General features: G+C 38.6%; 1 protein-coding gene across 3 annotated transcripts in view; it reads left to right on the top strand.

The window, feature by feature from the left end:
- PREX1 (phosphatidylinositol-3,4,5-trisphosphate dependent Rac exchange factor 1) overlaps window positions 1–26,459 on the top strand; it is a 167,142-nt gene that overhangs the window by 119,601 nt on the left and 21,082 nt on the right. For all 3 annotated transcript variants that reach the window (XM_075768814.1, XM_075768813.1, XM_075768812.1), the window contains exons 14-21: window positions 2,450–2,525; window positions 7,949–8,021; window positions 9,381–9,523; window positions 16,544–16,636; window positions 20,919–21,067; window positions 21,958–22,043; window positions 23,774–23,910; window positions 24,196–24,367. In XM_075768814.1, coding sequence (XP_075624929.1) covers window positions 2,450–2,525; window positions 7,949–8,021; window positions 9,381–9,523; window positions 16,544–16,636; window positions 20,919–21,067; window positions 21,958–22,043; window positions 23,774–23,910; window positions 24,196–24,367 — 929 coding nt within the window. The remainder of the gene's footprint in view (window positions 1–2,449; window positions 2,526–7,948; window positions 8,022–9,380; window positions 9,524–16,543; window positions 16,637–20,918; window positions 21,068–21,957; window positions 22,044–23,773; window positions 23,911–24,195; window positions 24,368–26,459) is intronic.

The following is a 26,459-nucleotide window of genomic DNA, read 5'->3' as shown; positions in this document are numbered from 1 at the left end:
GACAAGATGATATACCCCACTGGAAACAAAGCATGCTACTTTGGGGGATGATATATAAAAAGTAGAACATTTTGAAAAATCTTAGATGTAAAGAAGGTTCTAAATCTGTCTCTGATCTAGTTTGGGGAAGTTGTGAGGGTGGGAGAACTGGCTCCCACTTACACATGGGATGGACAATACTTGAGTGTGTAGATGGGCTAGGCCCTGTGAAGAACAAGATTTTCCTCTAGTTTCTGTGAGGCAGCAAGGTTCTGCCAAAATTTCAATGGTTCCCATATCTGTATTTGATATATCTGTAATAATATCTGTACTATTTACCTGCAGCTCATGGTTCTGGGTAACATTCTATGATTCATGCCCTACTTTTGTTCAGGCTAGATTGAAATGGGGGGAAAAGTCAGTGAACTAATGTTGAAATATTCATCCTGACAAGCATTTAACTACAAGCAGTGAAAGAGTGGGCCTTGGACCAAGATCTGGATGCCAGCTTATTCAAAACTCTAGCTCTGTGTCAGCATCTGTATTAAAATGTTGGGAGTTGCTTCTCACGATCTGGAAACCCCTACTCATTTGTACTCAATATTTTAATGCTTTGCTTTATTGTTCTGACATTTCAAAAGCACATTTTCATAAGATAAGAGTGTGAGAGGAAAAACTGCCCAGAAAACTCCCACAGTTTTGTGCTAGGTTTAGCACATTACTGGAAGACAAGTTGAAAAATATTTGTAAGCACTCTGAGTAAAGCTTTTATATGTTCCAAGGACACATATTTCTGGAAATGCTGTCATGTTTTGGGTTTCGTGTCCCGTCCCCATCCCTGTCCGTCCCCGTTCCGCCCCCGCCCCCCCAAATTCTGAAAGTCCTGCTTCCCTTTCTAATTTCTCACACCCTGCATTCTGCAAACACACAGGCATTTCTGCTGCATTTATTTACAAAAGCCACTCACAACATATTTGTATCTGTAGATGATTAGTAAAAGGAAAACATGAGTGGGATTAATTTTAGATGGTGGTTTGATTTTTAGATTTTTAGAAAAAAGGAAATATCAAATGGTGTGGTGCTAATGAAAGAGATTGATTTGACAGAACTGAAGAATAAAGTCTTCTCTTGAGCTGCCTTATAGATACATCCGGACTGTAAAACAGTCACAGTGGCTGTGAAAGTTTCCTTCCACAGTCATGCCAGTGGACCTCAAGCTTGAAATAGAAGGACCACCTCTAAGGATGAGAGAGGAATTAATTCTTCATAGCCATTCAGCATTTGGCCTCTCTACTGAGACTCTCAACAAGAGGGAGCCAATTAATGCAAATTAATTGTGGTAATGGCTTTTGTGATGTGGAACTAGGAACTGGATCAAGACCACCAAACTTATTTCACACGGGCTAGTAAACAGCCTTAAAATGGAAAGAGCTTTTCATTCTCTCATGAGCTGGATTAAATCCAGTGACTTGGAGATGAAAGGTGTTAGAGACCAATGTCCAGAGCCACATAGTCCTCTTATATTTTTATCAAAATTCTTTAGAAGAGGAATGGAAGAAAACTGCTAAATGCAGCAAGTTACAATAGGATTTCTTTTCCTTATTTCAGGAACAGTGCTGCCCTCTACAAGGGCTGTGTGTGAGATGGTGCAACTTGTGTTACAAGACCTAAATACAACATTTTTTTTTATTTACAATGGCTGAAATTATCTAATGCCATAAAAGAACACTGTGTACTCTATTTGTGTCTGGCTACGCTGTGATATTTTGCTAACGGAAGTAAAATCTGAACAGGTACGGAGAATCAGGAAAACCTCTCTTGACAGAGTAGGCTAAAACCTGCTTAATGCAGTGAGCCTAAGAAAAAGGGGGCACAGAGGGAATATGTAGGGTCACTGTCTATGAATACATTGATGGGTAAACACTAGAGAAGAACTATTTAAGCTTATAGGTGGGGCTGGCACTCAGCCAATAAATTTAAACTGGACTAAGATGGATTTAGGATGGAAACTATGAGATGAATTCCAGCCAGAAGAATGTGATTTTCAACAGGATCATTGGTGGCAATATTCTAACCCAAGTTCAAACAGCAGCTCAGTACATCTGTGAAAAGAATGTCCTGGTTGCCTCTGGCAGGAATATGAACTCTCTGAAGATGACTTGAAACAACATCTAGAGAAATTTGAAATAACACTGCTCTGTATTGATCTGAAATATCCTCCTAATTCAAGTTGATAGAGAAGTTTAAAAACTAGTCCTTTCTTTTAGAGAAAAAGGATATCTGCTTCCTATTCTTCCTATTCTTTCTCTTATTTGTTTGTGTCTGGGAGTGTAAGAGTTTTTTTCCATCTATAATTCTTCTTCCCTCAACTTTGTAATAGTAGGTCACAATAATTATATGCAGGTTTAAAGCATAAAAGAAATGTTTACCTTTTTATCCTGATTTTCCCTGAATTCTTTTTCTTAATTAGAGACCGTGACTACCACCTAAAGACCTACAAATCAGTAATCCCTGCAAGTAAACTGGTGGATTGGCTAATTGCACAGGTAAGAAAATTTTAAGATACTGCTGTCTTTGACAAGTAGCTTAATTTTTCAGCTCCATTTGAAAGTAAATAAAACACATTTATCTAGAGAACATAATTAAACATATTCTGATTCTTTGAACTTAAAAACTTATGCTTTCTGTTATTGTTCATTTGGTGATAACTTATTATTTGGCAGCATAAAGAGGAAGAAAGTCCTTTGTTAGCCCTTTTGTTAGCTGGTGAACCGGCTGTTCTCAGGGATCTTTTCTATTTCTTGTGACTTTCTGAAGACATGTAGAGCAATGTTGATCTAATTTAATCTCATATAGGTGTGGTACAATTTTATTGAAAAATTAATCTAGAGTTTTACACCAACAACTACACCATTATCTTTAGAAATTGTAGTTGCCCCACATTTACCTTGTAATTACAGAGAAGAGCCTGTAACTTGGGAAATTAAAAATTTAGCTTTGATAGTCCAAAACAATCTAAAGGGAGAGTGTGCCGTGTTGCTCACCATCATAGACTCAAGTGGACATTCTGGTTTTGTCTTGAATGATGGTCTGATTCACACTCACATTAAGTCCTCTACTGCCAAGATAACATAAAGGGTGGCTAGTTTGAATGAGAATCAGGCCTCTGACAACCAGCAATGTTGTCCTTCAGAAATGTTTTCTGCAATTGCATTTGACATCCTCCTACATTAATAAGATTGATGTGATTTAAGGTTGTTCTGTTCCAAATAACTGGATGAGAATGGAGTAGTCAATTGTTTTCCCATTAAGAGTATAGAGGAGAGCAAGGATATTAGTACTGAGGTTGTCGTATCAGTTACATGTGATTTAATGGGGTCTTATTCATGGAAAGCTGAGGGAGGAAAAAACATCTGCTTTGGCCAAAGAAGAGAGATGTAATCAGGCTAATCTGGCCAATGTAGCACTTAATCATAGAGCTGTAGGCAGTAGAAAGACTCAGATAGCAAGGTAAAACATCAGCTCTTGGTCCCCATTTTTCTTCATTCTGGGAGGTTATTCTGGCTGTTAGTTTTCTTGTTTACTGAACTTTACATGAAGATTGAACCAGAATGTACTAAAGCCAGATATGGAGATACAGAAGACTCTGTAATTTATATTGTGTATATGTGTGCATATGTGCATGTATACAGATGGAAAGATGAGGGAAATTTCTTCTGTGCTCAATTAAAAGGGAACATTGTTAAACATTTAAATCACTGTCTATGACTTAGATGAATTCCTGTCTATGTGGCTAAATCAATTTTTGCTCATAGATCCTTACAAATAGTAATTTTCATGAGGGTTTTCTTGGAGTTTTCATACTAGATTGAATGGTTGCTAGAAAATAGTTCATACTTTGGCCATATTAACTAACGACAGATTTTAGTGGGAGCTGATGAATACTCAGCTTTTTTGCAAGGTAGTGCATTTACTTAACTGCTCAAATATCTACCTTTCAGTTTGACTTTAGGCATCTGTTCTTGAAAATCTTGGTGATGGTGTCTGATCTGATAACTACCTGTTACACAAAAATGCTGGGATATATTTATTTCTGTTTCTGACAATCAATTTGCAGCATTATTTTAGTTTAGAAATGGTGCACAAAAAAAAGTGAAGACTATTGTTTCTGTTAGATTTAGTGGCATAGGGATGACTGTCTTGAAGGATAGTCTTTCTCATTTCCGTTTGCAATTTAGACTATAAATGCGAGTGGGAGCCCTCCCTGATAAGAAACCTGTTTTTCATTTCATTGACCTTTACAAAATTCATAAGACTAAACAGAGCAAGAGAGTAAGAACTTTTTTTATAATCAAAGAAACAATGTCAACTGTATTTCGTATCCTGATCTTCCTACCTGGAAATTGTTGGTTATTATACTTCTGAGAAGAGATAAATTGGGTCCCCAACAAGGCTTAATCTTGTGTACATTTGAACAGTTGTATTCAAATGGGATAAATGTTATTATCCCCTATATATTGTATGCCCTCAGAGTCTGAGGCTGGATTAATAGAGCTCTATTATTAGATGTGCAGTGCATTTGTGGCTCTGTAGACATCGGGGTCTGCAGGAGCTGAGCATCTCTGACTATCAGGTTTATTAATTAAAGTGCCCTGTGATATGCTAGCACAGATTATTCACTATGAGGGAGTTTTTGCATGTGAGAGAGGATGGTCAAGGGATTTCCTAATGACTTGGAGATTTAATGGTGAATTTGAATGATGTCTTTTTATTGTTTACAGCTCTTCACAATAGCTGGATCCTATTGCCGTTATCCCCATAACATGTCTTAGGGAAATTGTGCATGAGACACTGAAATAAAGCATTAGATATGACGGTGGAGAAAGCACACATGAGCATAAGTGCTGATTGGAGATGGAAGTGTTTATGCCTCTTCTAGAGGCACAAAGTCAAATCCTGGAAAACATAATGTTGTATTAGAGTTCTCCATAGGCATTACTTTAGTGACCCTTTGGATATAACAGAGAAATGGTTTCAGCAGTCAGAGCCTGAAAGGAGAAATACCTGATCCATATCCATGGATTTAGACTGAAAGTGTCTGTGAATTATATTATGGTCTCTATGTATATTTAGAAGTAATCCTTGAAGGGAAGGGGCTTATTCTTTCATTGACTCTGGATCCTCTCAACTTCATTTTACAACCTAATATTTTTCCCACTGCCAGTAGGCTGAGAACAAAGAGGAATAAAGACCTCACTTATAAATGTCAGAGCTCTTGTACTTCTCAGAATCCTAGGTACTACTGAGGGTGCACTAAAAGACTGCACTGCCACAATAACAGTACTTCTGTCATCTGGCTGAAAATTTATATCCAGACCTCCAGAAATGATCTGTGGTAAAACACTACCAGTGTTGAATCCCTAGTCCTAAGTCTAAGAAACTTAGAATGGCAATTTTATGAAAGGTAAAATGGAAGTAAATGGACAAACGCAAAGTATAAACTGGCTGGTAAGAATCTTTAGGTCTTTTTCTCCATCCATCCATCCATCCATTGTTTCTTTCTCTTGCAGTACATATTGCACCTCTGTGCATTGCATTACCTTAGGTTTCCTTCCGACTTGGAAGGAGCACTTCATAATCTTAAGACTCTCCTTTTCCATGATATCAACAAAATATTTAAAAGTGATTTGGTTGTTCTTAACTTATCTGTGTTCATCTGCTTTCTTTTCTCCTACATGGGAGTTGTAAACAATCTAGGTCAGAGACAATCTTAATTGTTGGGCTTATGCATCTCAAAACAATCAACCATGGCTCATGATTAGGGTCCATGATTTAGACATCATATCATCACCAGAACTAGACAACAACAATAATAATAGTAATGGTGGCAGTAGTAATAGTAATAATAATAGCGTGCTCTGGAGACATGATTCTTCACTATGGTACTGACTGTAAACTGTTTCTATAATTCTGCTGACTCAAATGCAGTGATTGCATTTGAATAAATCTAAATTATCTTCTCAAAACTAGTGAATCTATTTTCACATCCAATTTCTGTATGAAAAAGTTATGAGACACGTTCTGTCAAGATTATTGATTGTAAGTGGTTCTTTTTTCTTAAGAGTTTTGTTACTGCTTTCATTGTATTTGTACAAATTGCCATATAACATTTAGAAGTACTTACAGGGGAGCTGAAATGATCTATTTTAAATGATATTTTGTAATTAGAGAATGCTGTTTTGCTAGGGGAATGTTTTGTGGCCAGGTTAACATCATCAGAAGTTGCCAAGTCTGGTTTAGAGCCTTTCTACACAAAGGTTTTGTTGCCTAAAACACAAGTAGATTACTAAAGGTTAAGAGTGTAACATTAGAAGGCATTTCTCTCCAGTTTATTTACAGTTGAAAGAATAAATTAGATTTTTAAGTCCCATCCTCTGTAAAATAAACTATCCGTTTATCTCATAAAGTAACACAAAGTGAGTGTTGAGAATTGTTGCATGACAGGATGTTGAAAATGAGGAAAGATTTACGAAGACTTGAAATTAGTTTATAGTAACAGTTAAACTTCAGGTTTATTAAACCCTTTTTCTTGGCTTTCCTTGTGTGATTACATGATCATGCGGTTCCTCCAAAACTACCTTGGTCCTTTTCCTACCAACACAACAGTATTTAGTTCTTAATTTGTAAATGTCATGCCTTTTTTTTTTCTTTTGTGTTCTCAGCAAATCTCTTCAACAAAAGTCAGTAGTGCTGCCGATTGGCAAGAGCTGATCCTGTTTTATCCTGTATTTAAATAGTATCTTTACACCATAGTGATGTTCTTTGCCAGTATTTGCCTGGCAAAAAGCTACTGCTGTCAGTAGGACTTGCAGTATGACTGATGTTCTGCTGACAAGATCAGTGGGCTCTTGGTCTGCAAGCTGGGTTGCTTAAAACAAAGTCAGTATGCTACTCTGCAGTTGCTGCTAGAGCTTCAGGATATCTAGTTCTCCAGATGGAGGGGCAAAAAGAAGGTGTAATATTTGTGTAGGATACAGCTTCTAATTTAGTAGGACTGAAAGTAGTGTGCTGAAATTGGTCCTCTGCCAAAGCAGCAGGTCCTGACCTGCTGGAATGAGCTCACCATCTGCTCTTAGTGAGAGAGCAGATCCCAGGTTCTCTTGTGCCCATTTGGGACGCAGGTCATCTTGCATCAAGTGACAGTGCTAACAATGGGTTTCATCTGGATAAGACCAATAGGGCCTGCTGATTTTTACCAGCACTATTTAGAACTTATATGTCTGCCTAAAAAGTAGAACCAGCATGTTTGTAAAGTCTTCACTTCTGGCTGCAAATTAGCAGATACCTAGAGAAAACTAGGTATTTCTTGTTTTTAACTGAATTGTAGATGCAAAATTTAATGCTGCCATTTTAGGTAAATTTGTAAATTTCCAAGTCACCTTTGGTATCTGTTTCGAAATACTACACTGAAGGCTTCAAGTAGTGAAAAACTGAAGCCTTTGTTCGTAGGTCTGCTGTGTAAGAAAAGAATGCCACTGCCATTTTAACCAGTCTGACCTTTGGAGTTCACATACACTGGGTTTACTCAGGTTTTTCTCCCTTTGGTTGAATATAGATAAGATCTCTCATCTTCTCTCTCTAAGAATGAGTTTTACTGTCTGTGGCTAATGAGTCCTGAAGTCCAACACTATCGTTGTAAATAAAAACTCTGTACATTGAGATATTATGTCCCTTTGTGGGTTAAACAGCTACTTTCCAGAATCCTGGTCTTTGTCCTCCTACTTCCTGTAGGAGGCAAGAGATGCTATATATAGGAATGAATGAGATTTGGGCAACAGGGTAGCTATTTTATTTTCTTGCTACAAAGAGCATCCTGCTAATTTCAGAGCCACAAGCTCTGTAATGGGGAAGGGGAATAATTTAGCTTAGGAAGTTGTCTGAGATGTAATATTCATCCTCTTGTTTCTAGGGAGACTGTCAGACTCGGGAGGAAGCTGTCGCACTGGGTGTTGGACTCTGCAATAACGGCTTCATGCATCATGGTAATGCATCAATATTACTTACCACAACCAATTAAAGGAGCTCTTACTTCAGTTGGATAAGCTGACTGTCTGAAAATCCCTTTTCTATAGGCCGTGCCGTACACGCTGACATGTATACAATTGCAGGTATCCCAGCAGGTCCTTCTAAAAAGCAGTCTTCGAGCTTACACAAAATGTCTAAGTACCTTCCCAAGTGAATCCCCTCGCTAATAGTTATGATGAGCCCTAAAGCGATTAAACAAGCTAGAAGGGGAATGTTTTTTCACTGCATCTCTTTCAGAGTCATCAGACCAATGCACAAGACAAGTACTGTCCTGAAATATCACCAAAAAATGTCACGTACAAAGTAAAATTGCCTAGTTCTTGCCACTTGGGTAACAAGCACAATCCTTAGTGCTGAATCTCTGAAGTTCCCAAATCTGAAGTGCCAAATTGCCAAGTTAGACATCATCCATCCTCAGTGATGCTGCTGCTAAACTGGGAAAGTAAACAAACCACATCTGTATCAGTATCAAATAGCACAAAGTCCTAAGAGGAAAACACAGTTTGTCCAATGAAACATCCAGTTTTAGTCATAAATAACATTTACTTTTCATATTTTGAATAGTGATTTTGAGAGCAGATTATTCTAAATAACTAATAGAGAATTTGCATAGTACTTGATAAGAATGAAAGCATAATTGTTTTTCTTTAAAGAATTTGATCTGTTTTGAGCCCATGTAGACTTTTGGCATTCATAGCATCCTTTGGCAAGGAGTTCCTTTGCATAAGTACATGTTGCATGAGGAAGTTGTTCCTCAGGTTTTAAAATTGTCACTTGCTACTTTTGTTTGAAGCCCCCAGGTCTCATATGTGAAAACATGTTAAAGAACTTTGTCATGCCTTCCAGAATGTTATAGATTTTATATATATAAATTTATATATTTTATTTCATTTCCCTCTCAATTCCTTTTTAGGTTGAAAAGCCTTAGTCTATTTAGCCAGCTCACCTTTAAACAGCCATTTTACCCCTCTTTTTTAATAGTTTTACTGTATTAATTTTGACATGGGAAAGGAGCATAAGGTATTGAGTAGCATCTTTCTTCCAAGAGGATCTTCTGCATTTTATATGCATTCTACATGCCAGGGAAGTCCAACTTCATATCATGAGCTACTGTGCTTCGTGAGGAACAGTATACCCCTAAAATACAGTAGTAGCTTAAAAATATAGAGCTGAATAGCTAGTTGATAGGGATGCATCTGGTCTTTGTTCTGTAAAGACTGGGGAAATGTTTAGGATTTCCTTTAACTTTCTTTTTTGTTTCTCTCTTTCTCCCTCTGTGTAAATGCATGTATGTATTTCATACATATTGTTTCCAGTCCTGGAGAAAAGTGAATTTAAGGATGAATCCTTATATTTCCGTTTTTATGCTGATGAGGAGATGGAAGGCACCAGTTCCAAGAGCAAACAATTACGTAATGACTTCAAGCTTGTGGAAAACATCCTGGGAAAGAGTCTTCTGGTAAGAAATATGTAAATGCAAACCTTGATGTTTCTGTGAAAGTGGTAGCAGTTTATACTACAGGAGAATGAGAAGGAAAATTATAATGGAGTAGAACTGAAATGGGGAATTGCACCTATAGCTAGCCTTTTCTTCACTGCATAAATACTAATTCTTGAGCTACTTTGCTGTAGAGCTCCAACTTCTGTAGCTCTGACTTTTCTAGCCTGGCAGACCACATAGCTTATTCTAGTATGAAGGAACTCTGTAAGTGGCAGATGTGACCGTCCTGCAGTACCTGGGAGCTTTGGATTCACAGCTCACACGCACACATGTGCAAATGCAAGTAAGTTCCTCCCTATTTCTGATACATCTCAAGAAAAGAGGAGACTCGGAGATAGGACCATTTTGTCCAGTTCACAGTCCAACCCCTTTCTGCTCCCATGAAGCCTTTGAGAGAGTCTGGAAGCGAGCTGGGAGCTGGAGATGTTGTCTTAGCAGGCACCATGTGTTTCTTGAGTTTGCTGAGCAGGCACCACAGTGTTGGTGTGGTGGAGGAAAGCATAGTGGGCACTACTATCTTGGGAGAGGTCTGCCATCAAGTTTAAACACAGTTTAAACACTGTTACATGTGAAGTAGATTCAGTGCAAGTTAAAAGACTGATAAGAACACAGACATTTCAGGATATCATTGTCTAAGCGACATGAATATGCCCTGCATTACTGGATCAAGTATCAGCTTTACTTTGTTTATGGAAACCATTTTCCAAAAAATACTGTTCTTTATGTTCATGCTTTTGCAACATTACTGTTACCTCCAGATTCCCACCTCACTAAGCGCCATCACAGTTGTTACTGCACTGGGACTATTCTAATGCTGTTCAGACTTGGTAGTGGGATTGGTGCAGACTCTTTGTTCTGTGATCCGTGTTTAGTACCAGTGGCTCCAGGCCCATCTTTTTCTCCCTTTGAACACTGGCAGAATGCAGGAGCAGGATATAAACTCAGGTCAGAAACTACAAAAGCAGAATTGCTGGAAAAGATCCAGAGGTCCGTTATACGGGAAAACTTCTCCTGTGATTCACACAAACTTTACTGTCTCACTGTTGTCTTGTCTCCCAGGAGACCAATCTGTGTTTGTGTGAATGGCCAGAACTAATACTTATAGCGCCATGGTCCCTCAAAATTATTCCTCTATGCATCCAGTGCCAGAGACTAGAGGGTCAGGTTGGTTAATATGATTATCCTCGTGGAGAGCTGTTAGATAAAGAGAAGCAGTTAAAAGGTGGTACACTTTGTGGGTTGTTTTTTTTATTGTGATTTTCAGAGCACTCAGAAATTAGTTTCATGTAAGTTGGTGGGAACTGCCATTGTTCAGGTATTTTTAATTTTCCACCTTATCAAGGCAAGACAGTTTGAGGAAACTGATTATTATGTCTCTTCCACTTTTTTCTGTCAGTTCAAGGCACTTCTGTTAAAATGCAAAAACCCAACGGTAATAGGTTAGCTGTGAAATGAGGGATTTAAAGTTATTTGATAGTAGTCACTAAAGAGCCAGAACAAACAAGCAAACCTTGCACATGCACTATTTACTAGTGATTAATTGTAATCCCTAATTGGTCCTTCTAGTCACTCCATAATTTGGTAACTGAAATACTTGCAACAGGAATAATTTTAATATTACTATTATTGTAGTTGTGAAGTGCATCAGTTAGCCTCAGTCAAAATACAGTCCCATCTCAAAAAGTAAACAATCCGAAATGAACAGCACATGCTGAATAAGAAATCTCCTAGTTAGAGGGCACAGATTTTGTCAAATGAGTAGTAGTCATGCTAAAATTGAGTTGCCCTCATTTTCACAAATTAATTAGCAGTGCCCTGAATGTTTGTAAAGAGGATCCCACAAATAGCAGTACAGTAAATGCATTACACTTATTCATAACAAAAACTTGTGCCTGACTTCTCTGTTAGTCTGTGTTTAGCAATTTTGGGCAGCTGGAATCCTGAGGCTTTCCTGTCTGTGCAACATCACTACTTGCCTCTTTAGACTCATGATAGGGCATTGATCCTTCCCATCCCCCAATCCCACCATAAGAAGTTTAATGGAATTTTCTCAGCACTGGCTTTTGAAACATGCTTTTCTACTGCCATGAAATCCTAGCTGTTTAATGGACAGCTTCCCCTACCCTCTTCATCTAAGTTTGCTTTATCACAGGAGAGCTTGCCCTTGAAAACAGAAAAAAACAGAAGCTTTGGCAACTACATCATTAGAAATGCCAAGGAAAAAAGTGCTTTCAGTCTGAAAAAATGCACTTCAAACAAAACTTAATACTCATTTATTTGTGCAATTGTTTCTCATTGAAGGACATAAATCTTGACAAACTGAAAAAATATACAACATTCTTTGCATAGTTGAAGAGAATTTGGATTTTGGATTGACTCTAAGCATTGTGACTTGGTTACTGCAATGTTGCTGTTAACTTGTGATCAGCACCTCTACTTGTTAGCCCAAGCCAACCATAACACAAAATGAAACCGGTAGCTTGGAGCTGAGTATCAGACAAGGATAATTGCCTGTAGAGATGGGCCTCATCAAAGTTTCCTAAGAAGTTTAATGCACATACAATGCTAGAATCCTCAGAAGACTCCAGTGTATCACTTATCTGATCTCAAAAGAAAGCATTTCCAGTGATTTCTGAAGATGATGCCTCTGTACATTTTATGTAGCGTTCTCAAAACCGTCATGCTGGATTGGAGATCTGGACTGTTAAGTCTAAACCTCGTAAACTTTCCAGATCTGTGATATCTCCTACATGCCTCCAGGGAATCCCATATTTCTTACTGTCAGTAGTGTGTCGCAATAGTTGCAGGAGAGAGTAATTGCTGTGTCCCACACGTCCTGGAATTCAACTCATGCAGGTGCCTGAGTACTGTAGCATATTCAATGAAAGCCAATGGTTTGAGCACAGAAGTCAGAGCTACCTGGGTTTTAATTTAACTTCTCACATGAACTCACTGTGTGGTCTGAGAAAGACCTTAAGTCACTCCATACCTCAGTTTACCATCTGAAAGTTAGGATGCTAAATCTCATCTATCCACAGGGCTTTGCTACTGCTGTTACATTTAGAATCAGCTTTGAAAATGGAAGTGTCCTTACAATTCAGCACTTCAGATACCAAGTTTTTAGGTAATAGGTAGTATTATCATTTGAGTTCATGTCTTCTCCATTTTAAACCAACTAATCAATAAATGTAGTAGTCTTCCTAAAATTCTCATAAAACTATAAAACACATTTCTCCTGTTCTATCTATGAATAAATAATAGTAATTTGTATTACTCAAATAAAGCCATACTTGGTCCTTAATAAAAATGTCTTTCATCTTTAATCATTCCAGGAGAATTATTTTTGTGTGTTGTGCTAATGTGAAACTACCTAATTCTGCAAAATTTCAGCAGAGAGCGAGCAAAAAAGACATTTCCCTTTGTTCTTCATTATACTAGTACCACAGTCTATTGTAGCTTGAGAGTTCATATCATTGATTTAAAACACCCCTGGGTACAGAGCCACTAATGAGAACCCATCCTCTAGGGATTTCTGATCTCCCAAGGAGACAGGCTGGCAAAAGTCAGTACCAAAGAGGCATCCATCATCCAGGTATGTGACCAGATAAAGGCTTTGAGTGGATTTGGATACTAAAAATTACAGTGAACTCTGAAGTGAAAAACATCCTTTAGGCTGTAAATCTTTCACTGTTCAGAACAGACAGTTCAATTTCGGTGCTCAATTTCAAAGCTCACAAACCAGAAGAAACTTTGAGCCATTTTGTATGTATTAAGCCTATTTTGCTAATGTGGCAAAACATACCTTTAAAGATAATAGCAGTAGGGGTGACTTAGATTCTGGAGCTCCTCATTGGAAAGAAATTCTGTCTTTTCAAATTTTGTTGTAGTGCCCCAGAGCTTTGGACTTTTGAAAGGCTGGGAGACTGGACCAACCTGGGAGATGAGGTGACAGGAAAATAGGTCCCTTCAAATGAATGCTGCTGAGGGCCATAGAAACCTCATCAGTTTTGTGAAGCATTCAGACTTGGCATTATCTGATAAGTCACTGCTCCTTAAGAAATTCTTAATCAAGTCAGACTGTTCAAGTGTGTCCAACAGAGAAGAGTTTGTGCTGGAGAGCTGTAGGTAAGGCTGTGAGAAAAGGATGTGCATCTTGGACCATAGTTTAAGAAATGGTGGTTGATCTGCCTATGCTACCTCTTTCACTGCCGATTTCCCCAGGAGTTTAGGCTGAGAGTTCCTGCTTCTGCGTGAACAGTAGAAGCAGCCTGGGGAGGCTGCCAAGAGGGAAATGGATCCAGTTCTTTCACCTCCTTCACTGGGGGCATCTTAGTGCCCAGCCAAAGCCCTTTGTGTGAATGCAGTTTGAGGGCTCAGCAAGTGTGGTGGGTAAACCAGACACTATGCCCTGTACATTTAAGTCGTGCTCTCATGACATTAGCGTGATGCAATGCTGGAAGCTACCCCATAGCATCAAGCTACTTCACATCTCTGTCATCTTCATTGTCCTGGAAATCTGTCAAATCTCCCCTCATAGACACTGAACATCCCCATGTCACAAGCATTTTCTGATTCTATAATCCTCCTTGTACAGGAAGGAGGAGAAATGGAGAGGTACCACACGAGCATCATGACCCATGTGCCAAAAATGGTTCATGAATGTAACAGATACAGGTGTAATAGACCCTTCTTTGCATAGCTTTTCTTCTCCCCACTCTGTCCCCCCATCTCTGTCAAAATTCTCTTTGAATATGTTCCAACTACATTTGCCCTCTGGTTTTGATTAAACATGCTTATTTCTCATATGGTCTCATTTTTTAACATGGTTGTCTTTCAAGATTAAACAGCTGCTGCCTTACATTCAAAAAACTGATTGGATTTCAGGGGCACAGAAATAATTCTTGTAGATGGCAAGTTAGTTAATTGCTTTGGACTCCTTAGGGATGAATGGCATTCAGCTGTAGAATTGCAAGGTATTACTACTTCATAATAAAGAATGAATCATAGCCTTCTCCTAGTATTGCATATTGAATATTATCCATAATCTACCTTTTCTGTCAGTATACAGAATGTGAGATTTCTTTCTTTACAACGTGGTGATAAAGTTCCTGATGTTGATGCACTTGGGATTTCTTAAAAGTATTTTGGTTCTTTGCTTTCAAACAATACATTTTTGACTAATGAACAGAGAAAGGTAGGTTAATAAAAATGATAGCATATAAAAGATCTTCATGCATAGTAATGATAGCTGCACCTAAGAGATCATGTAAGTTTGTGTAGCTACTGGCTTACTAAGTTTGACAAATCAAAGCTTCCAAATTTTTAAATATCTTTTCACATATGCTTTCAAAATGCAACAAAAGAAATTGAAAATGAGAATTGGATGGGAGACCTATCCTAGAAATTTTCTATTCAATCCCAAATGTGAAGTGATAAAAGTACATGTTGTGTTGGACTGAAACTCATTACACTTGCAACACTAAAAATCTAACCGGTGATATCCCCAATTTTCTAAGCTGTCCTTTTATTAAACATGCATAAATAGCAACTTCTGAAACTATTTTGTTAGAAATATCCAAGAATGGTAAACTTACCTTTCAGTCTTTTTACTTTCCTGTCTGTCATTTAATCTGAACATCATCTGATGAGGATTTTTTCCCTGCAGATATATTATGTCATGCATTATTTTAACATGGCTGCATGGCTCCTGCAGGAAAGAATGATTCTATTTCTTTAATATTTTTTTTCTAAGGTGAATTCCTGTAGAAGGACAAAGCTTAAAGGCTGATGACATTGACTTCAATAGAAAAAGGACAGTATTTTAAAATAGTACAGGAATCATCAGAATCAAGGAAATAATTCTCAGTAATTTTTTTCCCAGTGGCATGCTAGATTATAAGAAGCTTTGTTTTTCCTTTTAACTCAATTAGAATTTATGAGATGGTTCTTAAATGTGTAGTGTTTGCTCAAATGCAAGATGTTTATCTGGTAGAATTTCCACTTGTCCATTTACCAGTGGCCAGACTTGCTTTATTTTTTTAAAATTGGAAGTGAGTTGTTAAGCTTTCTTTCATTGTTAATAAACTACTAGAAAAGGATGAGTGAAACTAATATTTGCCATGATTGATATGATTATGAAAAATATTTATATGACAGGTCTGTGTAACCTCAGTGCAAATAAGAGGAAGCAGATTATCAGGAGCAAGAACTACCAAGTCTTCTGTCAACCATAAAAGGTGCAAACTGAGCACAGGACATGAGTCTTGTACTTTTTCCCTAACACAAAGCTTATGTGCCTGTTCTCTAGAGGAAGAACCTATAGATGTCAGAAATTATTCTCTCACTGGTCATCCAAAATTTTAGCGAGCAGACCAAGTGTTACGATGTAATTTATGTAGTGTGTAGTATCATCTATGAGAAATAGGCCTGAGGTCCCCAATTTATTTGAAACTGGTAGCTAAGAAGGACTCAATGGATCATTCATAATTGGGTATGTGGGATGTATTTTTAAAAATAAGTAAATGACTACAATTTGATCTGTAAGTGCATTCACTGATGGAAAATACTGAATATTGATGAATTCCTTAACCTAAAAGTGAAAGATCTAATGAAGAATGAAGGCCTAGAAGTTAAAACCAAATGCAGTTACTAATAGAAGAGTTGATTAACTATTGGAACAAACTCTCAAGGGTAGGAATAGATTCTTCACTTCTTAAAGACTGCAGTTCATAACTAGAAAGCTCTCTGGAAATTCTACTTTAGTGTAGTAATTTCTCAATGCAGAAATAACTCAATTAAATTTTATGGCTTATGTTATGTAGGAGATTAGACCAAATGACCTAATAGTTGCTTTCAGCCTTAAAATCTACAAGTCTATGCAATCGTGGCTTGCAATGAAAAGTCCAATTTCTCATCTCCATCCTTCAGCTTTTCAGCTAAGTCCCTATTTATGAAGCATTACCTTGTGCTCTTTTTAAGATTTTACCAGAAGAAGATGACTATGGATTTGACATGGAAGAAAAGAACAAAGCAATCGTGGTAAAGTCAGTTCGACGAGGATCTTCTGCAGAGGTATGGCCTGACATTCATAAATATTTTGGGTTTGGTACCTAAGAATATTTCAGTGCTTTGAAAAAGTACAAAGCCATCCTATTAAGCTCTGTTTATTTTAAAGGCAGCTTATAGAAAATCAGGTATCTTCTACATTTCCTGTGGTAATGAACTGTTTCTGTAGATTTCTAAGTGTTTTGGCATCTTTGGGTGACTTGCTGAATATTTTTGATAAGTGATAGGACAGCAGCAGTATCTCTGTGTGATGATAGCATATCTCAGGTTCATTAGCAACTTGCATTTGAGGAGGGAGGCAAAGTAACATTGTTTTGGGATAGCAAAGATGTTCAGTGAGAAACAGATTTAAGTTATATTTTTAGATTTGTATTTTTCCTTAAAAAACATGCACTCATTTCTCTCCCTGGTATTTTTTAACAGCTCTACAAAATATATTTGCTTTGTTTCTTTGAGGCACATAGATGGCCCAAATGTCTTAAGATCTGAGTATTTCATAGTCATTTGTTTATCCATACAAAACCTTTGAGTAGATAACACAATGTGATCTTTCATTTACTGAAATAAGGCACAGACTGAAAGTCTATTTTTTAAAAGCTATTTAGGTGCCTTTCAGCACCTATGGAGATTGGAGGGAACTAAATGACTTGTCCATGGTTTCACAGTAAATTGTGGCAGCACAGAGACAGTACTGCTCATTAAAAGTCAACCATTAGAGAATTTTTTAATGTCCACATTCATTTGTTGGTCACTGCTTTAGGCTACAAATATTCCTGGATGACTCGCCCAATGCAAACAGCTGAAGTGGACAGACTGATTTTAGCAAGTTGAGAATGTCAAATGGGAAGGAATTTTGAACTGAAGTTTAATATTAGAATTAAATTATGTCAGTATTCCTGATTCTCATTTGGTTTATGGTCAACAAAGAAACAAGTCTTCTACCTCATGCTCAAAATCGACATAGATTGGCCAAAACTTTTATTAATCTAAACCTCTGCTGTAAACCATTGCCTGACAGACAATCCTTCTGCCCTTTCTTTGGCTGGATGCCTGTGGAATGTCCTGCAAATCTGTTATGTTTTAAGACGACAGAAGCACACACTTTTCTAAGGAATCTTTTTCTTGATCTTCCAAGACAAACCATCTGTGACCATGAGCCTTCTTTTCAACTTGATCTTAAAATATTGCTCCAGAAAAAACCTAAATCTGCATCTCTCTGAACCAGAGGGCTGTCAGCCCATCCTGGAAAGACCTGAGGTCCAACAGTAATGCATTTCATTATATTCTTGGGCTTTTTTGATTGCTTCGTGATACTAGAAAGATATCCAGCATGCAGTTCTGTGTGGCCTAGCAGCTGTAGGCCATTTAGAGACTCTATGCCTGCTGTCACACTCTTTAGGGACAAAAATTAAGACATGCAGCTTTGCTTCACAGTGCCCATCACTGCAGTCATTAGGACTGTCAGACTTTAGGCCAGAACAAGATTCCAGATTCACTGATTAAGCGTGAACAAATCTATTACTTGCACAAGTTTATTCAAGATGAACACATTCTGTCTGAGTTTGGGATTGTGATTTTTTTTTTTCCTAGTATACCTGGAAAAAAATTGTCATGACAAGTTGTGGTGGCACACAGTATTGAACTTCATGCATGTGCAACAAGGATCTTTGGGGTTTTTATTTGAAATCAGACTTGCCAAGCATTGTTCTTTCTATTATTAGTGGCTTTTTTCTTCTCAAGATTTTTTTTTAGAAACTGTTTTGTGAACTGTCAGATTTGTCTATGCCAGAAGCAGTTCTCAAACTGTGTTTAAAAGAATTGCTGGAACATCAAATTCCTGTACTGATAGGGTACTTGAACCGCAGTTTGGGAACTCTTTGCCTGACATGTGTGTTCAGGTTCTCATTTTGGCCCTTAGATCGAATAGTGCCCTCGTGAGCACTACTCATGCACTTTCTCTCCTGATCCTGAATGATGAGCAGTTCTCAGCCCGGGACTCTTGCCTGTGGGAATTGTGCCCCCGTGCTCCTGGCAGCTGCTGCCTGTGACTATTACCATTTGCTCAGCTCACTTAGATGGTCACAAAAAAAATCATATAGCAGTGGTTCGTTGATATGGACTGTTGCACATCCCATGCCTATCCCAAGTTCACGTGTCTTCAGAAAGACATTCAGAAAGTCAATGTCTCCTCAGTTTGTACGTTATCTTCCTTTCTAACCCAGCTCACTTGTAGCTGGGCTTATTCCCATAGGTTTTTAATCCTGGAGCTGGTTTATGAATGATACTTTATGAGAAGGAAGCAACAGTGAAAAAAATTATCCTTTTGGGAGGTGTGGTTGCTGTCTCACTCTGAACAGCCAACTGGGAAGCAGATGTCTAGGGTTTGGACAGAGCGTGTTCAACAAGCAGCCAGCTGGCCAAAGGCCATGCAGATGAACAGCAAATAGCAAGCTGCTGGTGTTGCGGAAAAAAACAGTGGCCCAGATCCAGACAACTGCATTGAGTTGTCATAAGGAGCATCCGTTATTCAGAAGCTCTGTGACACTGTGGGTCTTTACTCTTAAAGATACGTGCTGTCTAATCTTCCTTCACCTGGTTAGTTATATCCCAGTAGAGTAGCAGATTTTTATTTGCAAGTTGCTAGTTTGTAGGGTTTAATATGCAACTTTGTGCCTCACACGTTCATGGATTTGCTATGATTATGTGTATAGGTAGGTGTCCTGTATGCACAAGCAATAAGTTAGGAATATAAAGAGGTCACCCACAGGTAGAATGATTGCAGGTATGCAAAGAGTTTAGCTAATTGCATATACATTATGTGCATGAGCTACTTTGAGAAAATCAGGCCTAAACCATAATGACTTTAGAAATTCATATAATAATTATTACTTTATAATGAACTCATCAGTATAAGTAAATGCAAATAGCAGGAACATTGCCATTGAATTATAAACCAAAGTTTGTCAAATTCTATCTTAAGTTAAAATCTCTATTGCTACTTATCCCTATTATCCATTTTAGAGATTATTTATAAAAAAGAAAGATGAAAAATGTTATTTCCAGGTACACAAGAGCATGTTGTCAACTGTGGAGAGCTTGAGAATTAACTCAAGGAGGGCACTTAGTAGTTTTTCCTTTTAATAGCTTTGATTTGAGAAAAAAAGTATAGATTTTTGTAGGTAAATTGATCTCTGACTTTCAGACCACAAAATATATTTAGGAAAAGCCAAGCCATGCATAGACATAGTCAGCAAGGTTTTCCAGTCCTACACTTCCGCATTCATTTTTGCAACAGGTCAGATTTCATATGTGGGAGGAGATCTGTTTAGACCTCCTTTTCCACGTCAAGAAATTTGTTAATTGATTCCAGGCAGAACAGGAAAAGGATTTGTCACATTTAGAAGAAAGCCCAACTGCTGGATCTTGAAGTGATAGGAAGTAATTCTAATCTGGGAGAGGTTAATATTTTTTTTTCTTTTCTTTTTACTCCGTTAAAGGGAATTTTATATTTCCTTGATATCCTAACACCTAGTCTAAGTGCTGCTATGTCACATTTTAACTGGTATAGATCATCAAGAGGTATCGTTACGGTTATTGTCCAGTGGGCAGAATAGGGGATGTCAATTCTGTCATCGGATCTGTCTCTGACTTCCCGTGTGGCCATGACCAAATAACTAAAGTTAGGTGCAAAAGCTCGGAATTAAAAAGAAAATCTTCTGGCTTTTTAGGCTGATAAAGAGCCAGTAACTTCATTTAAAAGCAGAGACAGGTTTCTACCACCACTTAAAAACAGGTTACATTTATGTGACTAGGTACAGATTGGTTTTGCGTGGCTAGTGATTGAAAACTATCTTATTGGCTCCCTGTGCCTGAGCTGTAAGTTGTGAGAAGTCACACTTCTGTATCTCACTGAGTATCACAGCCAGTCTATTATAGTCTCTTATTTTTTAGTCTCCTTTTTTTATATATACTCTCCTTTTTTAATAGTCCCTATCAAAAAAAAAAGTAGCAGAAAAGTACAAAGATATATCCATAGCAAAGTAAGATGTATCTGTGGAGTGGCATATTTATACAGATATTGATGAAATCTCTTTGTTTTCTGTAAATGCAGACAACTTTAAGGGTGACTGAGAAATGATTTGATGGACCAAAACTGTTTATACAGTATTCCATATGACAATAATCCTAGGAACATCCATAAGTAGAGAACAGTTGAACCTTGGAGCCTGAATTTTCAGAGATGCTGCCAATGATCCAAAGTTTTCTGTGGTGCTTGTTTCATTTGCAGATGGCAGGCCTGCAGATGGGAAGAAAAATCTATTCCATCAACGAGGACTTAATATTCCTACGCCCATTTTCAGAAGTAGAAACCATCTTAAACCAGTCCTTCTGCTCACGAAGGCCACTTAGGCTTCTGGTAGCCACCAAATCAAAAGAGTAAGTGCCAAGATGGGCAGACAAAAAGATTATCTAGAAACATCAATTAATAAATATTTCTTCTACAGTTTGTAGTGAACTGTGTAAACACTTAGCTACATAGAAACTGTTCAATAGGAAAACAAATGACATAAATGAAAGAGGTACAAGAGTCACAGGTTGTTTTTAGGAACCTTGTGCTTCTAGAACAAGTTGGGATGTATTCTCTTTATACTGCAGTTAGTTAACTTTTGGCTTCCTTGTGCACAAACAGAACTGAATCACAAGGATCATCATTCTGTCTCAGGTGTTAAGCTTCTCAGACTCTAATATATGTCCAAGGGAAAGCAATTTCCACCCTATTAAAGCTTGGCTTATTTTTGGATGACTCTAACGGTATCATCCCTTACAGTTTTTCAGTCCATTATTGTATCTTATAATGAGGCTTAGCCCTGTTAATGTCTTGTGCATTATTAGATTCTGTAATCCCAGAATTTGCCATAGAATCGAACATCTGAATGAGCACTTGATGCTAAATTCTAGTCCAGGATGTCTTCTCCCATCTATTTTTATTTTAATGGAGAAGATGGTATGTCTGCACAGCTGCACTGAAGTTTGCCTAGAAATGGAAGTGAATATAAATACCATAGAAAGTTTCTGTCCCATGGTAAAAGATGTAATAAATTTGGAAGTGCCAAGTTTTAATTAGCAAAGAGAATCTCTGCCTTAGAGAATGGAGTGGATGATTTCTTCATGTCTATTTCTTTCTTACTTATTTGTAAACTATGTAGGTGCTTTCTTTAATCCAAAACATGGTTGTGAATGCCAGGGAAAGATGCTGTTAAAACTGTTCAGAGCTCTGGCAGCTTAACTTAAAATGCTGCTTTCTCTTGTCCTTGATTTACCTGCAGGATTATTAAAATCCCAGATTGTCCTGAAGCACTTTGCTTTCAGATACGGGGAACAGCACCACCATATGTTCATGCGGTAGGAAGAGGTAAGTAGAAAGGCTGTGGTATAGTTCAGTTTGGAAGACAGCTAAATATATATACATGTGTATATAAAGTGTGTGTGTGTGTGTATAGAGAGAGATCCAGGTTTCATTGTCAAACTTGTTCTAAACAAGTTCTGACAACTTATTTTAATAACCATAATGACTAGGAACCCCTGTCGTAGAGAAGGATCAAACTCATATATAAAACCATAGAACAATGAGGTAGTTCCTGCCTCAAAGTGTTTATAATCTAAATGCAGTCTAAGAAAATGGTATCATTATTATGAATTGAGTGTTGTGTCACTAATCCCATCAGCACGAAACAAGGAATAACTTAATTCTAAAGTAGAAGAAACTTGGTGATACTGCAATCCACGGTACTGTGGAAAGACTCTTGAGAAAGCATTGTCACCTGAGCTCTTGCAAGCTAGAAGTGCACTTGCCTAGTGATGCTAACCTTGTTTCTTCTAAGACTACAAAGATACAGCTTTACAGCCACAGGGAATACAAATTTAAAACTGAGGTATCTGAGAAAAAGCTGAGATGTAATGCTGTCTGCTGCTTTCTCAATATTTTTGCCTGTGGTCAGCCAGAGTTTGGATCACTGCAGTTGTGAATGTGCTGTGGGATCAGCAGGTTAGTAGACAGATCATGTTTCTTAATGGCCATCACAAAGTATGACATAAGACTTGAAGACTACTTCTCCCTTTACATTGGCTTATACTGCTATAAATCACCAATATAAGATAGAGGGCAACTGATTTCCTTGGCCTTTTTAAAAGGAGGAAACACAGTATGACAGAGATATTTACTACTTCTGTAACTGAAATGTGAACTGACCTGCAAATAAAGCACAGCTCTAACCTTTATTTTCAGCAAATGCAGAGAATACGACCTTTATGACATGTACCACTTCCTTCAGAACAAATACATATTTCCAAATATGTGTAGTTAGTATACAGGCAACAGGCAGCAGCCAAATGCAACAGTGTTCTCGGGGAGACACATTTATTACACTCTTTCATAACAGCACCTATAACCACTTTTTAGCAATCTGAAGAATGCGGACTACAAGTGCCAGCTAGAGAGATTCTCCTTTTTCAGGATTTTGCTAGCAAAAGACAAATTGCATTTGGAATAATACTGTATGAATTTTAAATGATGATGCCTTAAAAAAGTTAATCACCTTAACCTAGATTTCTAGGAGCTGGATTTGAGTCTGAGTCTTGTTCACTTGAATCTGGAATACATCCATTGAAGCTGGTTATTGCACTCTAGGCTTACTCTAGTTTTAAGTACATCATAGTCTTTTTCTTAGACCACAGCAAATTGCATAACATGCAAGTGTTCTGTGTCTTTCAAGTGCAACAAGCTGAAACAAATAAAACTGTTTACATTTCAGCAAGACCTCAGCTAATGTAATCATAAGGCTAGAAAAGCCATTTAAGAATCCCAAATGATTTCCCACAGGAATTTCAATTTCTAGCATGAATGCATTTAGGTCTTAGGAGGTCTCTGTTTTTCCCAACACTGCTGTAAATGTGAAGGGTAGACGCATGATGTTTTCCTTGTACAACAAAGCTCTCAGAACACTTGGTAGCAAAAGCATGACAGCATTCAACTAGCTTTTTCTTCTTACTCGTCTTAACCAGAAACCCTCTATAAACTTTACAATTTTCTCTTCCATAGTCAGATGGCTTTTCAGTCTAACTCCTCTTCTGTTGATTTTTCAGGTTCTGAGGCTGCAGCTGTAGGCCTTCATCCAGGGCAGTGTATTTTGAAAGTTAATGGGAATAATGCAACACATGGAAATTATGTGGAAGTTCTGGAGCACTTTACAGCCTACAGGACCAGACAACAGGAAGCGCTGGTATGAATACAAATCCTCAGAGGAAGTACACTAATTCCTGCCCTCCTTCTGTCCTCCCCTTCTTCTGTGCTAAATATTATTAACTATTGCTAAAACTAGAACTTCACCCAGATATCAATCTAGATTTTATATTCTCTGAAGTTCAGAGGAAAGCTGGGGGAATGTTGATATTTCAGCCAACTTAGAAGATATAAAATTGATAGCTAGATTCACCTTTGTAGTCCAAACGTGTAGACACTGAGCATTTTCACTGAGGTCATAGCTGAAGCCTATATCTCTTGAAAGGGATTGTACCAGTGGGTGTACAGAACACACGAAGATGCTGAAGAGGACAGGGTTCAGCAAGCAGCATCCACTGCATATCTGAATGGCAGTCATCCTGGCTCCAGTAAAGAAGACTCTTCCATGGAAGGAGGCGCAGATTTGGATTCCCTTCAAAATAGCCAGCAGGAATCAGGTAAAGATTCTCATGAGGGAAGGAAACCTAGGGAAGATTCAGGGGCTTCAGGAAAGAAAACTGCAGTAGAAATATAAAGTGTAATTATTATTGTAGAGTATCTGTTGTCTTAGTAAAGCTTTATAATAGAATGAGGTCTGCCACAGGAAGTACTCTTACGCTGCAGTTTTGTGGTGGGTTGACCCTGGTTGGATGCCAGGTGCCCACCAAAGCCACTCTGTCACTGCTCTCCTCAGCTGCACAGGGGAAAGAAAATATAATGAAAGACTCGTGGGTCGAGATAAAGGCAGGGAGAGATCATTCACCAATTACTGTCACGGGCAAAACAGACTTAACTTACCAATCAAATCAGAGTAGGATAATGAGAAGTAAACCCAAATCTTAAAAATCCCTTCCCCCCACCCCTCTCTTCTTCCTGGGTTTAACTTCACTCATGATTTTCTCTCCCTCCTCCCCCCCACCGGCACAAGAGGATGGGGAATAGGGGTTGTGGTCAGTTCATCACACATTGTCTCTGCTGCTCCTTCCTCCTCAGGGGGAGGACTTCTCACACTCTTCCCCTGCTCCAGTGTGGGGTCCCTCCCATAGGAGACAGTCCTCCAAGAACTTCTTCAACGTGAGTCATTCCCACGGGCTGCAGTTCTTCACAAACTGCTCCAGCATGGGTCCCTTCCATTGGATTACAAGTCCTGCCAGCAAACCTGCTCCAGCATGGGCTCCTCTCTCCACGGGTCCACAAGTCCTGCCAGGAGCCTGGTCCAGCGCAGGGTTGCCATGGGGTCACAGCCTCCTTCACATGCATCCACCTGCTCCGGCATGGGGTCCTCCGTGGGCTGCACCATCACCCTCTGTGGGCTGCAGGGGTACAGCCTGCTTCACCATGGTCTTCTCCATGGGCTGCAGGGGAATGTCTGCTCTGGCACCTGGAGCACCTCCTCCCCCTCCTTCTTCACTGACCTTGGTGTCTGCAGAGTTGTTCCTCTCACATCTCACTCCTCTCTCCACTGCTGTTTCCACAGCAATTTTTTTCCCTTAAATATGTTATCCCAGAGGCGCTACCACCATCGCTGACCATCTTGGCCTTGGCCAGCAGCGGGTCCATCTTGGAGCCAGCTGGCATCAGCTCTATCAGACATAGGGGAAGGTTCTAGCAGCTTCTCACAGAAGCCACCCAGTAGCACCCCCTCTGCAAAAACCTTGCCACGCAAACCCAAACAAGTTTATTCAGGAGAGGAAAAAAATTGCATTACACATAGAAATCATAGCCCTATGACTGACTCTCTGATCTTTACAAGATAGCCATTTTCTGGAATGAAAAGGCTCAACATTTTTAGAATCATTTGGTAGCCCCTGCAAACCAGGAATTTATGGGCAGTACCAGGTGGAGAGGGAAGGTCTGCAAGTAACTCCACGTAGAGTAGAATAATCTGTGCTTACTGTGATTTAAGATTAAAGATCAAGATTTTAAATGACTTTGATCTGGAGCAGGTTTTCAGAGCATGTTACCACTGTGTCAGCAAAAGATGTGGGTGTATTTCCTTGAACTTAGAAAAGTGTAATTCATAAAAAACACTGCTTTACCTTCATGTTGAGAGCTTACTCGGAAAAGTAGATGTTAGGAGAGAATAGTGAAGCCAGATTCAAACCAAAGGACTGAGCCTGGACTTTCTGAATGCCATTGGCAACTTCTCCAGGAAAAGATGCACGTCTGTGTGGATCCCATCTAAGGCATGGAAATCTAATGGTCAGACAGTGCATCTCCACGTGGAACAGCTGGGAGCAATTCTCTGGCAAATCTCGGTCTGACTGTAACTTAAATCTACTCTCTGGTGACCATAACACTTTTTACACACAGCAATGCTGTCTTCTCACCCCACCTCTCCCCTGCCATCCCAGTCTTCAGCTGCACAGAAAATGCAACTGGAGCATTTCCCCAAATTAGACAGAAAAGCAACAGTCTTCCAAAGGGTCATTACAAACAAGACTTTGCGATTAACATACTTCACTTTCCTTTGTAATCTTCTGCTGGGGTCTGTGCTTCTGAAAGCTGAACAGAACTAAAGGTACTGTCCTGTGCATGGTTGTGGGCATG

The sequence above is a fragment of the Balearica regulorum genome, chromosome 16 (assembly GCF_011004875.1).
Source record: "Balearica regulorum gibbericeps isolate bBalReg1 chromosome 16, bBalReg1.pri, whole genome shotgun sequence".
Classification (NCBI taxonomy): domain Eukaryota; kingdom Metazoa; phylum Chordata; class Aves; order Gruiformes; family Gruidae; genus Balearica; species Balearica regulorum.
The sequence above is the reverse complement of the archived record's forward strand: the minus strand, read 5'-3'. Positions and strand labels throughout refer to the sequence as shown.